Source organism: Tuber melanosporum, assembly GCF_000151645.1.
Source record: "Tuber melanosporum whole genome shotgun sequence assembly, scaffold_41, strain Mel28".
Classification (NCBI taxonomy): domain Eukaryota; kingdom Fungi; phylum Ascomycota; class Pezizomycetes; order Pezizales; family Tuberaceae; genus Tuber; species Tuber melanosporum.
In genome coordinates, this window is record NW_003299086.1 from 623,415 (window position 1) to 639,430 (window position 16,016).

The window sequence follows — 16,016 nt, forward strand, 5'->3', positions numbered from 1 at the left end:
TCAAAAGTTTCATGAGGTTTGGATTGGTGGGAGAGGAATACAGGTGTTAGCTATTAGGAAGTAACACACTGGTAGATTGAGGAGGAGATTACTATAAAACAGGTACAAGAGTTGGGAAATTGGGAGAAACAAACAAGATGGATTAAGCTTCACTTTTAGCCAATCTTTGTAATATAAAAGCTAATTAAATTAATTATATCAAGTCTTGAAAGTCTCAAATAATCAAACAGCTACTTTAAGTAAATTTCAAGATTACTGTTGTTCAACTATAGACAAGCGAAATACAAGCCTTAAGGTCTAGAGGGAGCTTTTGCTAATATTCTTATATTTCAAGGATCTTTGTATATTTAGGATGATTATCCTATCAGATATCTAATAAATTCAAATTAAGTGCTTCTACTAGATATAGTAAATATTTAGTAAACCTATTTTATATTAGCTTATCATATTAAAACAAGAGTAGAAATATGTTCTCACCCACATAGTTCACATACAGGCAACTACTTATAGTAAATATATGGTACTACTGAACAGGTCTATTAATGAAAATACCATGGTATTTTGATTTAGCTTATAAGTTATTTTCAGGAAATATAATAATATTTATTTATTGGTATATGCTGAACAGGACCTAAGTGAATAGTCTCATCTAATCATAGTCCAATAACAAACTTAATGAACATGTAAAAACTGAAACAGAGAAATTTAGAACTCTTATAAGTATACTGATATAAGGTAGGATAAAAATTTTAACTTAAAGTTGATAAAAACTCAGAAGTTAACCATTTCTTCAGTGGTAGTGTAAGTTGGTATTTTTAAATGTGATACTCATAGCATACTTAGATCTATTTGGTCAATAAACAAAGATTATTTTAGAGAATAAGAAAGAAGGAAAAGAAAAATAAATTGGTAAAGATAGAGAAAAATTATATAAGAGCTTAGAAGTGAGTGGTTTGAATAGATAGGATAATAAATATGTCCTAAATTCAGTATGTAGAAAGGTTAGACTTAAACCTAATGATAAGTTAGAAGGAAAAAACTTAAAATTTAACTTTAAGTCAGAATACACCAATATAAATATGTATGCTATAATTATATATGCAGAGAGGATTGAGTTAATTCTTAAGATAGTAAGGTCTGAGAAGGAAAGAACCAGCAAAGCAGTAAGACTTGACCTTAATATCTACCAATAAGCAATTGAGATTCACTAGTCATATCTTATACCCTTCTTAGAAGTAATAAACAGAGCTCTTAAAACTATCCAATTGGTTATCAATAATATACCATAATATGGTAGGTTAGAAAATAAGAATTTGTATAAGTAGTACTACTATAATAGATTGCCTTGATCTTCCAATTCTCTAGATCTCAATCCAGTTGAAAACTCTGAGGGACTTGTCAAAGAAACTCTCAGAAAATAATTCTCCATGGAGGAAAAAAGGCCTCATATTGCTGAATTATTTCAGACAGCAAGGGAAGAATGTTAATAGGATTTGCTTTCCCAAGAAACATTTAGTGGATCGATTGTGAGGATGCCTAAAAGACTTCAGACTCCACTGCAGGAAAATAGAGGTCATACAAAATGATACTATTGTTAGATTGCTATTTTTTATTTCTTCTTTACTCTTTGGTGTCGTGGTGTTGTTGCCGGGGACTGTACGAGGACTTCTTAGACACGAGTGTATTTAAGTGTACTTTTTAAGATTCCTATATGGCCAACATTCACAGTTTATAAATATTTTGAAAATGCATAGGCATATACCGGCACATTTACTCATTTTTCACCTCCTAACCTATTCTAATTTAAGCAACCCAATTGTTAGCCAATGATATATCATATGTAAGGAAAGGTTCGTCATATGATTGGGCTTCACCGAAGATTTGAAAAACAATCTCCCTACTTCTCCTCTAGCCTCCACACATATCCACTGCCTTTATCATTCACCCGTGCAAGTTTTCCTTTTCCTTCACACACTTACTTGCTAACAAACAACAGGACAAAACAGGAACAATCTCTACAAAAGCTTCTCCCATTGCCGAACGACTCCTATCGCGATACCATTCCTACTGCCACACTACTTCCAGCAGTGGAGTGGTATAGCGTCGACTACCACGCTATCCGGCTGGCGTATCTCTCCCATTGGTCCGGTGCTCCCAAAAGCATGCCCCAGACATCTCTGATAAGAGGGAAACCAGAAAGTAAAGAAACAGACAAGCGGATGACCGGACAAACAGACAAACGAACAACTAGGCGGACTTATAGCAAATATTAAATGGCGAACTAGAAGGCAAAGGATGAAGACGGAATGCTTGCACGTCGAGTATGTTCTGGGCATGCCGTGCATGTTGTATTAATTATGAGCATCCGGAGCAGCATCTGCAGTTTCTTGCAATTTTCAACATGTATATCTTTAATTTAGTACTGAGTTGCGCATGTCTTCTGCCCAAGCGACTATTCTATGACTCTAATTTTCCATTACCCCAATCCCTTCTACCAAACATCTACCCAATCAATAGCATTTGGGCCTTCCTGACAACTTCTCCTGTCTCTCAACAGGTATGATACTTACGCGGGTGTGATGGCCGATGCCTCGGTGGTATATGCGGACCAAGCCGTTTTTACAACCACTAGGCACTAAATTATCACCGTACTTTTGCTTATCAGACTTTACCTGACGGATATATCTAGCTGCCCGGCTTGTCCGCATTTGGAGTATCGGTACCCTCAAACCTAGCTCCTCTCTGCACTAGCCAATCACATCTCACTACTAAGCATCCACCCCACTGCCCAGGAGTTTAATAATCCCGAGAGGGAATCAGCCAATTTCCTCTGTCTTTGCGGTATCACTACTCACCGATTTTAGTGTCTTGTCACGACTCCAACAGACCGCGACCTCTTTCTGCCCTTTGCGCCAAACAATAACGGCCAATACATAATATCCCTAACGTGAAGAAGCCTAATGGTCAAATTGCGTAATAAATCTTGGAATCCACTATCAGATTGTCAGAAGAAATCAGCCCGTCAGCCCACGAATAATTTACTTGACCATTCATATAATATTCGGATGCATTGGCGCTAAGGTATACCAACGGGGACGTAAAAGGAAATGTGGAATCTTGGTGCTAAGGCATATGAATACCGTATCAATAGTCAAGTACGAGTAGTTTGAACACATCCAATGGGCCAAGCTTATACCGTGTCGGGAAAAGGCCAAGTCAATCCTTCTGAGGGGCCGCACATCGTTGTTTATATAGATGATACTAACTTTAGGTGAATGGCTATTCTTAACCCGGGACTGCACAACATTTTAGATAAATTTTCCAACCAGTAAAGTTTTTTATATTGAGAATATCTGCCAATCCAATCCTTGAGCATATACAAGTATGAATATCTTAAAGTAGGATGATACTTGCCTACCTAAGTAAAAAAAAAAAAATTCTTTTTTTGTGATTTTTATAAAAACTACACTAACTACTTACAGGAGTGATTTAGTGCACTTGGCAGGGTAATCACAGCTTTCAGGATCCTCCAGTTCATATTCGGGCTTCTCATGCCGGGGACCTGTGCACAATAGATATTAACTTCACAGATTTTGAGTACTGTAAAAGACTCTTGTGATTTGCTAGCTCCATAATCTGCTGATCAATGAAAATTAGCTAGTCTACACAATCACCAACTATTTTTGGCCAATAATCAGTGATGATAAAAATTGTACTGTACATATTGACTTTTCAACCAGAGGTTATTTGGAAACTGAGTATCTCGGGATACTCACTATAGTATGGAATATATTGTACAAGTTTATGACTATATACAATTTCAACAAGATAATTGTTATTATAAATATCAGAAATGTTAGCTGTTTTATCAGTAGTCCTATAATCCTTTCTAGTATATTAATTACTAAGATGTGAGTTAGAAAATCTCTCAACATCTAGTTCAAAACCACAAGAGTCAGTGAAACCCATATTGAGAGATTGGCATGCCGACCCCTTGGTAAAACATACCCTATTTTAACCACTCAGCACACCGTCCAATTATTCCATTTCTTACGGTATTCCTTCCCTGAGCGCTTCGTCACTCATCTAGGGGATCCGAGCCCGGTCCTTAACCCCGTTTTGAAACAAAAAGCCTCCCTAACAGCGCAGTAATTTAGTCAACAAAAAATGAGTTAGTTAGGAGGGAGATGGTGCTACCTTCAGTTTGCTAGCCTAACAGTGGCACACACGATCTAACTATTCCTTTTTTATCGACCAATAGGTTTTTTGGGGGGAATCATTTGCCCTGGCGCGGAGGTCAGAACTTTACACGGATATTCAATTTATTCTGTTGATACGGTCTGACACCAGCAACATCTTACTGTACCCCAGCCGAGTGCAACGTTTCGCTCACGGCACTTAAAATTGGATGATAAATCTCCCCTCCAGGAAAACCCTGGAGGTTCCCACCCCGCTAAGCTGTGTCAAACAATGCTTATTACCGTAAGAACCCAAATGAACGATCCTTGCGCTAGGTATTTAACTTACTGCAGTCCAAGATTTCCTCCTCTGGAAAACGGGCGAAAGAATATAGTAAAAGACCTGCTCTCCAAGACAAGTGAAAAAGAAGAATAAAAAACACTCGAACTTACTAAGAGATGCAAGTCCACCGTCCCAGCACAAGGATCGTTTATCCGAGTTCACATGGTTTGGTACTGTACCTTGTTTGGCGCCCGGGGAATCCAATCACATTTTCACTGCCTAACATCTCTCCTGGAATTTAAAAGGAAAAAAGGAAAAAAAGCACCAATAAATACACCCGGACCTGGCGTATTCGAATCAGATATTTTGATTTTTTATGATTTTTTATGATGCCTAGAAGTTGAAGTATCATTCTCCGGTCGAAACGTCGCATTCTGTGGGGACAAAAAAACGTCCCAGGTACCATATTCTGCAGGGAGGAGTCAGGGATCGTCTAGTACCGGTACTGTAATAGAGTAGGTTTTCTCATCAAAACTTGAATACTCGAGTGCATTCGTAGAAGATAAGCGCTCCAGGACTTTATATTCCCACTGTACTGTACAGTACCCGTACTCCACAGTAGTCGCCTCTCCCAGTTCGTAGAGGCGCCAAGTAAGTTATATTCCTTTTTCTTTGTCTCACCAAAGGGCGAGTTTGCCATGTTTCCCTTCCTCCCTTCCTCCTTTCTAGCCGAGAAGGGAAATTCCAACGTCCCCGCATTGATCTTCTATCATATCGTACTATTCGAGTTCTTCGCGGCGCCCGTAGCCCGTGGGGGGGGCGAGAAGGTTACTCGTACACGATATCAGTGATTTTGCAAAAACCACTATCTGGCCCACTATCTGGCAGGAGAATCCGTGCATATATGAGCGCTCACATAATCTCTCTCTTCACCCCTGCTATCATATATGAACAATTTCGGAGTCGTGGTGACAACCTTTTTGCAATAGAACTGCCCTACGGCAGGACCGGCTCATATTTTGAAAAGGCCCGTGGCGGACCCGCTCACGAGAAGCAATAGCCAGAAACAAGCGCAGGGAAAGGAAGGACTCAATTCTAGAGGCAGCAAGAGCGGCGGCAATAATCGCATTCCTTCGCTTAGTGATTAATACATACGATCTTTGGTGGTGTTGGCATACATTTGAAATGTCCAAAAATACCAAGCTAACCTATCCGGTCACAAACGAATACCATGCTCACTCGATCAAAATATCCGGTCCATTTACAATTAAAAGAAGAAGCCAATTAACTTACGAGGCAGTTCTATAGAAGAGTTTCCCATTTGCTAGGGGTAAGTTCGTTCCTGGCCTTCGGTCACCGGTAGTGAGGGTCCATTTCCAGCATCCAATTCGGGTTATTACGGGTGTGAATCACAACTACTTCCCAATCAATCCGCCCCCAAAAAAATACGATATGCACTGTCGACCATTATCAATCTAGCCACCCTTTTAAGCGCAGTAGAGTGCGCTACAACTACCACCACCACCACCACCACCACAATCACCTCAATTGGTGTGGCCAGACGACAGCACAGAATACCATCAAGCGATGGGACTATCCCTTTTCTGGTATCCTGGATGTAAGTGTGCAGTACAAGGGTGGTGGATCGCGAATTGAGCGTTGGAGCAGCTGCGGTTGATAGTTCCAGTCAAACAGGGGATCTAATAAGGAACTAATTTCATGGGGAATCAATATGCGGAGAATTGTTTCGTCCCTTTTCCTCTCCCTGCCTCAACCAATGGTGGAGAAAGCAGGCATCTTTTCTTCAGGCAAATAGCTATCTCGTTGTCCATTGCTACCGTATTCGGTGTGGGGCATTTTTGATAAATAAATCCTTTCTGCGGTGCAATACTGTATTGTGCGAGTACAGTACTCACGCGCCTTTTCGCAAGGGGTGTCTCCACAAGCCGAATGTTCGTGAGGACTCACAAAAAATACCGGCTCACGGAGGCACCCTGGGCAGACAGGCGTGGGAACAGTGATGAGCGATATGGCCAAGTCATGATCCATGATACCATTGCGCGTATGTAGGGCAAATCACTTCCATTGGTAACCTTACCCTATCCACACAACGCCATCAGTCCAAACCGAAATTGGTCCATCAAGCCCATCCAGTGCATCCAGCACAAGCCATCATCCGACAAAAGTGATAAGCTAGCGAAGGCAGAAGTCTGAGGTGACTACAGTGCTGGAAAAGCAGTCATGAAGGCGAAAAGGGAAAAGGAGGGGAGAATTGAATAATAGAGGGGAAAGGAAAGGAAAAAAGTGAAAAAAAGAAAAGAAAAAACATGAAGGGATGAGGGAATGAGGGGTTAGCATGTGCCAAAAGCACCTCGCCCTGCGCCCCATCATCATCACCACCCCTCTCTACGAGTGCTCGAGTCCTCCTGGCACTCAGCGCGCAGTCAGAGCAGCTCTATTGTCTACCAAGTCAGTGTCGAGCAGGTATGGTGGGTATGATAATGTAAGTTCTCGAGAAATGCAACCCCCACGAAGATAAGGTAGTACATTCCTAAACCGTGCAGCACCGTGCAACCTCCCCCCACTCATATCGGTGTCCCTCTCTCCCACCTCGCTCTCTTGCCGGTTGGCGATATGGTGGACTACTTGAGTACTCGTACTGATGATAGCGCCCGAGGACACGCGGGGCAAAAAAAACAAAATACCGGTACTGATATACCACGAAATAAAAAAAGCGAAGCCATAGTAAACCCCACGGATTAATATTATACCGCTCGTACAGCGCAGAGAGAGTCACGGATCGCCGCCACAAAAATAAGACGAAAAAACTCTCGAGTTCAACCGGTAACGGTATCACGGACGGCAACCTGGGTAGATAGATAGTCTAGTCTAGTTACCGTAGACATGATAGAATATGATACCGCTTTCAGCTACTCACCACCGTTCCAACTCCTCCGCCCCCTGCTCCATACACCATGAGGGGAAGATTACGGACGGGAACATCGAGCGGGAGGCATTCGGACCGTTGGCTTCCTGCTCACCTACCTACCCCCTTGCTTGATGCCTGTGAGTATAGTCCGACAGTGATGAAATCTTGGGGGGGGGGTTCTCACATCACATTCAACCGCGCAGCTGTCGTATCCCATCTATACAGTAAATCCCCGCGCTTTTATGATATCAGACCAACGAATTGAATGGCTGGTAAACTAACTAATCAAAGGGGATAGATACCGTGGTTGTCTATCTATCTATCTATCTATCTCTCCACCTTCCAGTCAGCCAGCAATACTTAATGAACTAGCGAACTACTGTAACTGCCGTAGCCACCTGTAAGGGTACTCACTGCACTACCATACCGCAAGCCACGACACGCCCGGGCAGGGGATTACGGTATTGGGCGGGAGGATGATGAAATGAGGGAGTGAGGCAGTGAGGGTGGGATAGCAGCAGGTAGGCAAGCACCCATTGACCACCCATCAAGCAAATTAAGGAAAGGACGGAAGAGTGAATGGATGAATGGATGAGCGAGAGATTTGCGTGAACGGGAGAAAAAATTGAGACATCATATTCCGTTGTTGAGCCGTTTTGACTGTATCGCGTTGTTGATCAATCGTTACGGTATATTACTCCTACCTACCCACCTTCCTATCTGCCGTACCTACCGTACCGCACTCCACCACACTAGACAACCTGATACCTTACTCACCTACATGGCTGCCTGTCTGCCCCCTCCCCCCCCGCCTGTTTGTTGTGCCCCGCAATTTTCATCTTATTTTTCCTCCCTGGGGATTTGGACGGGGTGAACTACTGGTTGGAAAGAGGAATGAGAGGAGAGAAGCGGGGGATTCGATAGATATTAAGGGGGGGTTCGCTCAAGCATCAAAGTGCGGTACTCTGGTATGCACGGTAGTAGGCCTGATAGATAGATAAGTAGATAGATAGGTGGTGGTGGATAGATTGATAGATAGGGAATAAGAGATTAACTACGGTGCGGTATGATACAGTAATGGTGTAGTACTCGAGATAGCATTTGCAAAAATAGGAGCTGAGTACTGTGAACCACCGGTAATGCTTTTTGATCGCCCACTTGTTCGCTAGTTAAGCAGGGAGCAGGAGAACATGAAGCGAAAGTGATAGCCCTTGCGGTTTGCGCCATTCGGTGATTGTCTCATTGACTCTAGGCAAGCCTAGCTAAGCGGGCTCACGGTAGTTGGCAGCATGAAGTTAAACTACATTACGCGGGAAAAAAAGAGGAGGAAGTGAAGGAAGGGAAGGGAAGGGAAAGAAAACACCAAAGAACGCACGGGGAAGGGAGTGTTAGTGGGAAGGGGGGAGGAGCTTAGGGAGAAAAGTAAGATAAAGTCGACTTTACCGGTACTTGTGCGAAAATGAAAATGGAGAAAGGGAAAAAAGCCTAACCCACCAATCATACCCCCTGATCTACACACCCACCACGCAGAAAAAAAGGAAAAAGAGGAAAAAAATAACACCCCCTCCTCCCAATAAAAATCAATCACTCCACCAGCGCGGGTCTATCTTCGTCCGATTTTAGAAATCCGTCCGGCACTCCTTTCGCGGCGACATTGGGTGCACCGACGTATGCTCCCAATAGACAACTCCATTGGATTTCTCCCCGGAGTATTTTTTGAATCTCTCTATAAGCATGGAGAGATGCATAAGACATCCCCGTGGCCGGATCACGAAACTTCGCCGGCTGATGCGTGATGACACAAAGTGGTTTATGAGTTTCTGCTTTATAAAATTTACCCTCCAAGGTACGTAGAGGATAAGTGAGGTTTGATTAGTAAATGGTGTCAAACGCAAGAACCCGAGGGAAATTTTCCAATATATGGCAAGGGATTCAAATCCCAGTTCGATCGAGCAAGCAAGGCACAGAAAGGTAAGCCCGCAGCCCACAGTTGCGCCAGGAAAATCTGCGATACTCGCACAAAGGCGGTAACGCCAGCCCGAGGCGTGCTCGAAGTGGACAAGGGGGGGTTAAAGGGGAAAGGAAAAAGAAAGAAACGAGTCAGGGGTCGAGTCAAGCTTCAGGGTCAAGGGAAAGAGAGAAGGCTCAAAGGCCGAGTGCTTTATCAGCCAACCCAGAAAGCTCCTTTCCAAGCCAAACCTTGGGATGACACTCGGGCCGGATCGCGAGGTGCAAACCGGGGAATTGGCGAGGTGCATGCAGTAAAGGCCATGTAATATATATCCTTGATGACCTAACCCCCAAAGCGACACATAGGGTATGGGGATGAGACCAATTGCCTCAAAAACGGAATAAGTGGAATAGGGTGAAGGATAAAATTATTATGACGGGCAGAAAAAGATTAAGAGGAAAGAAGGGAAGGGTGAAAAAGAAGAGAAAAAGCAACATACGCCAGGTTCTCTTTGGATCGCTTGGGAATAACACCTTGACTAACCCTTCTCGGGTCTGAACAGCCACCGGGTCAAAATTTTCCAGCACTACGAGATTCCGACTCGAGTGCTCGGTCTTTGGTTTAGCTGTTTCTGATGTGACATGCGGGGATGTACAAGGTGATATTTCGCCCCTCTGCATATCCGGTGGGTCTTTCTCGCGCCCCGGAGAGGGTTCCGGTAGAGCCGCATAATCCAATATCCCTTCCAAGAGAATAGGGATTGGTCCGTGGTCCCGGTGAAGTACCTCCTGCGTGGAGGATGATGGCTGCGGATTCGCATTGGACGGGGTATTTGACGATGCATTGATTATATTGTCGGAAGTCAATATTGCATTTGATTTTGCATTTGCAGCTTCATCAGATTGGGTTGGGCCACTCGGAGGTAGTTGTGGGGATTCAATGTTTGAGTTAGACGCATTTTCTCGTCGCCCATCAATTGTCTGGTGCAGCTGGGGCAGCTGGACCGCCTCCTTGCTGTCATCTCCGTTGCCGTCGGTAATTGATTTTTCTTTATCTTTACTTTTGACCGCTGCCGCCTTTGCTCCCTTGCTCTTCCTCCCTTTAGCCTTCTTCCCCCCTCCTTTCTCCCCATCCTCGCTGTTGTCAAGAATTTCCACCAATCCCTTCCCAACCCTCACAAGTTTTCCCTCACCGTTCCACTCGGCAGTTCCACTCCACCACGTAATCACAGGCCCTACCAACTTGCGGTTTTGCAGGGCTGCAAGTTTTTTCCGTTGCTCCTCTAACCTAACCGCCTCGCTTTCTTCCCATTTGTTCAAGCTTTTCAAGTTCCGCTCCTCGGTGAGCTTTGCCTCCTTCAAACGCTCCACCTGCGTCATTTCTTTGCGAGGATTCTCTTTATCTTTTTTCGCAGCTGCAGCCTCCATCAACTTGATGGTATGCAGCCGGCGCTTCTCGGACTCTTGTAGCCTCTTCATTGTTTCCGTCCTGTTTTGTAATGATAGGGTTCGGCTTGAGGCCCTTGTAGCTGTAAACTCGGGAATCCATGAAACCCTCTCCGACTTCTTTCTAGGCCTCGGAGGAGACCCCCGGGATGGGGACGTTGCCGTTGTTTGTGCGGCCGTAGCCGTGGTCGTAGTAGAGCTTCCGTCCTGAATTGTGACTCGCTTTCTCGTCGATACCCTCGGTTTCAAGAATGCTTCGGCAGCCTTCCGCTTCTTCGCTGCTCGCTCCTCCTTTGCTTGTTGCTGTAGTTCCCTCTCGCCCTCGAGATCCTCCTCGCCTTGTCCGCCCTCTTTTCCGTCGACACCACCACCCCCATTGTACTCATCCTCGTCGTCAGAGGACTCCAGGAGCACATCCGAGAGCTCCTCCACATCCCTGGCCTCGAATTCGACATCGTCCTCGTCTTCGAGGAAGAGGGTATCCTCGGTGTCAGCTTCTTGATGTAATAGCGACGCAAGTCGGTTTCCCGCTGTCGAACGTCTCTCTCTGCCGGCGACAAGAGATTCCACGACACTGTTGCCCATGTTGTTGTTGTCGTAAATCGCGTTGAAAAGAAGGAAGGTGTTCGTCTAGATCGAAATCAGGGTGACGCGCCGCATCACCGATCAAATCGGGATTATATAAGCAACCCCTGATAACGTGATCCGCGCCGATCCGAAGCATAACACCCCAGGCACGGGCCCCACTGGAGGGGGTTTAGAAAAAAGGGCTGCAAACTGCATGATGCCGGTATCGCTACCACTGTCGTGGGATTCCCTGCTGTTGGTCGTCGGTGCTTCGTCGCACTATCCAGGCGTGTTTAGGATCATATTAAGTCACTCGGGCGTTCACATATTTTGGGACAGCCCCGACCACGGACTCGCTGTGACCAACGGCGGTGACTCGGATTTGGGCTCTAGGGGGTACCGACAGTGCCCACAGGTTCTATAAGGTATTGGGACTGTTTCCCTTCTTGCTTTCCCTCACTGATTCAGAGTTGGGGCTTCACTGCGGTACCGTCCGGTGGGAGTGTACTAGTAGTCTGTGTCTGTACTATGCATGAGAATACGGTGCGGTCAACCCGCAAGATATGTGCCTTTCCGGATAGGTGCCCGTCGTGGAAACAGTAGTTTTTCGAAACCTATCCGACGCCATTTCGTTACAATTACATGGTAACCTTTTGTACATTTTGCCCTGGTAGACGCGTTTTGAGCACTTGTTTCAAACTCTGCTCGGTACTATATTGGAGCTGTCGGAGGTACCCAGGGTGTCACAGCTGACTGTGGGAGGTTGGGGGATGTTATGGATCGTTCTGTGGTAGTCGTGATGTACGGAGTAATAAAGAGGAATGGGGACGTATAGTACGCGGAGGCACGGAGCAAAGTGGAGCGATCCACGGAGGGGGAGCGAGGTAACGAAGTTTATGCTCATATCATATCTTTCCTGTCTTTCCCACACTCTCTCTAAGTGGCAAGCGAACCCGCTCATTCTATTGCTACAACATTTATAGATACACAAGCAGATCTGTTGTTAGGGTCAGTAATACCGTACTAGCATATTACACACACCAATGCATTGAGGACATTTAATGATTACCTACCCGTTATGTCTTGTCCTTCCCTCACATGGTTTTCATATGTTTCTTGTTAGAAACCATCTATATTTATGTTTGTGACCACCGGATATCACTCGGTATCGGATTCGATGAATCCGGGCATGTCCACCATCGTTGACTCCCGAACCATGGAGAAACTCTTCGCTCCGATACATGCACTGCTTTCGGTATCAGAAGGGGCGGCTCTGTGGCTGTTGATCGATATCTGTCAACCCCCGGGAGGCCACTCTTGGGCAGGATCCTGAAAGCCAATGGATGTGCGATAGATCTATCGCGCATTTGTGAAGTGTGCGGAATATTCAAATTTGAGGACGTTTTTACCAGGATAATTCCCGGTAAAATAAAAAAAAAGAGATAAGGCAACTCTGTTTGTAGATTTCCTATTTATGTCAATTCGTAAGTTTAGAGTGAGTTGAAGCTCTCCTATTTTTAGATGGAATCTTTGTTCAACCCCAGATTTTTCGCATAAAAAAACACCTCTTCCACCATATGATACCGCACACATGAACATAAAAGCATAGAGCTGCACCACCTGTTGGTAACGGCCTTCAACGAGATTTCACTCCTTACTTTGGGTATCAACATACCATAATAATCTCTGATTAGTTGGTAAGGGAACTTCTTTGCTGTTCCGGATGTCTACGTGTTTGCACACGGCCAGAGGGCAGTGGATCGGAGAGCGAACGGCTGCATAATAAGCGTTTAATTCTATCTACTCTTACAAATTGAGCATGGCGGCAGGTGCATTCGACGCAATATATTGGCTGTTGAAGCACAGAGGCCACTGCGCCCCCAACAACCACCAATTTTGAATGACTCCAAAACCAAATTAAGTGTAACGCGAGGCCCGACACTACGCACATAGATGCCGTAGGCACTCGCGGACTCACGCGGCCGATGTGTCAATTCTTTCCAGCCCTCCCGCAACACATCCTCACGTGCCCACCGTCGACTGCCTCTCTTCCGACACCCAGGGCTGCCCCGACTTTGGGTGGACACTACGGCCTCGTGGGTGGGATCTGGGTCCACTTCATATCTCCCATACACCCGTACATATACAAAGGTCACATGCAATCATAGTAGTAGCCTGCAAACAGATGGAGTCTTATGTGAAATGGCAAAGTACAGCATGTGTATTGCCCAATAGGAATAACTGATCAGCCAGCATACCGCGACCAAAATAACAGGTAAAGCTAAAATTGCAAATCCAAACAACTCCTATGATCACAGTTTATGATAATTATCAAACCCTGCCATTCCCACTTCTCCACCCATGGCTCCGGTTCCTAGCTCCTCGCTATGCAAGGGGATTCAGTTGTTGGGTGACTCTAGAGGGTCGTATTATATCTTGTGTATGATAATTATCTGTGGTTTACCAAAGCTCCATGTTTATTTGCATAATAGTCTAGAGTTGCGGACTAATTACACAGTTAACTGTCGTCTTTTTACTTCTTCCCACTTCACGGCACCTGGCCATGTACTTTGAAGCTTCAAGAAGGCGACCAGGGCCGCCACTTCATTTACCGTGTGGTCTTCACGGTAAATCCTGATCGGGGCCATATTCCCATGGGCGTGCTTGGATACCCCATGTTACACTTGTAGGATACAACGCTCCACATCTTTTGCAACCAATTTGCGAGTTGCGATTTCCCGGGTGAGAATTCTCTTGAAGGCATCTGTTTGGGCTAGGGTGTTGAGCGCCCCCGGACACCTCCCGCACAATTCTTCTTGATTTTACCCTCGAGTTTCGCCTGATAGACAATTCTTTCTGCAGCTGAATATCAGTAATCTGTGATCTCTATGAATATAAATTAATTTACCTAGCGCTCCACGTAAATTGAAGTTACCCGTAAGTTTCAGATTTTCACAGTGAACCCAAGCGTCCAGTCCGTCCGTCCTTGGGTGCGGACCAGACGGACGGCAGTGCATGGGTGGATGCCGGGACGGAAGGGCATCTCGGCGTCCGTCCAGATCACTGCCCGGGACGGACGGGCGGGCCCTGGAGGTTTCTCAGGGGGCAGGATGTGCCAGGTTCCTGCGGGTGACGGCTGGGCCCTGTAGGTAATGGCCGGGCCGTGTGGGTAATCGCCGGGCCCTGCAGGTAATGACCTGGACCTGCAGATAACCGCCGGAAGATGCTATTTGCTCTAAGACTGCGGGGCCCGGGTGTCAACCCTTTGGACAGCCGTCTTTATGAAAGACGGACGCCATGCCCTGCCGTCCTCACCCACCCTGCCCGGGACGCCCGGGACTACGGCCCGCCAGGGCCCTGTAGGGCGCCCCGGACGGTTGGGAACACTGGATTTTCATCGCACGCGAGTTGGAAGGCAGACTGCATAGGTATTAGTAATTGTGAGAGGGCTATGGGACATAACACGGACATGATTGCAGTTCAAGGATCCAGGCTATGCTTTGGTGAGATCATGCAGTACATAGAGCTCGGAGGTGCTGTGTACTTTCTCTTTCTGTGCCAAAGTTCCGGTTCTCTGGGGATCGTGATTGTGGTGTCGGCGCTTGTTCGGGGTTTTGCACCTTCTGGGTAGGAGTCAGCACTAGCACGAGTGTTAGCACTGGTATATCCTCATTCCGCTCCCGCTCCCCGATAGGCCTGGTCACGGCCCCCAACCCACCATTAACTACTTCTTCCCTGCTCCGCGGCTACGTACCCCCAAACGCCCCATCCCCCCTCATCCCAATCTTCTCCGCTTCCAGCAACAAAGCCCCAAGCTCCTCCACCATACCGTTGCCCACCTGACCCGTGTTACCCGTCTCCTCGCCCCAAACTCCTACAACCCACACAGTCTCGCCCACCTGCTCCCGAAGCTCATCAGCAATCGTATATACTCTCTAAACTTCTCCGACTCGCCTGCTAAGCCCTGCCAGAACCTTGCAGCCGTCTTCTTGCGTGCCCACAAGCTCGGTGTTATCGGCCGCTTGCTCAATTTTCACGAGGACTCCCTCCAGTTGTACCGGTTATTTGCCGCCATATTGGGGCCAGGTTTGGGTGATTCTCTTGGATTTGAGGGTGGAGAAGGCCGTGCACCTCTTAATGGATTGTCTGGGGGTGCAGGCTCTGGCTCCAGAGGTTGAGATCCTCGTGGAGAGTGCAGAGATTGGGGGGTTAACTCTGAGTGGGGATTCGAATTTATTTGTCTGATGTGGAAGGGTAGATAGTCGTAGTTTGCAGAGATGGGGGGGGTTTTAGGATACCCCAGCAGACAATCAGTGAATTACGGCGGGTCAAGTAGACATCGAGTGCAAAAAGAAAAATTTTAAGCGAGAAGAAGGTTGTCTTGCTTACATAAGCAAGTTGCAGAAGAATGGAAGTGCTCGATTGATCACACTTGTACTAGTACAGTACTCGTACTGTACATCACCTCTCTAGCTAGGTAGCTAATCAAAAAAAATTTTTTTTGAGATAGAGGTCCAATATATGCATTTTAACTGGTACAGTCTCAACTGATTTAAATTATCGCTTATAATCTCACTAATAATGGCTTGTTAATTAAGTTAGTACTAGATTATCAATCTCTCTCATCTACTACTTTTACTATAAATTTAGGATATAATAAATT

General features: G+C 45.8%; 1 protein-coding gene; it reads right to left on the reverse strand.

Annotated features, from left to right (window-relative positions):
- Window positions 1-8,596: 8,596 nt before the first annotated feature.
- On the reverse strand, window positions 8,597-11,371 carry GSTUM_00008061001 (uncharacterized protein; the record flags this gene model as incomplete). XM_002839830.2 has 2 exons in its annotated part: window positions 8,597-9,116; window positions 9,841-11,371. 2 exons carry the CDS (start codon window positions 11,369-11,371, stop codon window positions 9,010-9,012), a joined length of 1,638 nt encoding a protein of 545 aa, XP_002839876.1. The 3' UTR covers window positions 8,597-9,009.
- Window positions 11,372-16,016: the final 4,645 nt, after the last annotated feature.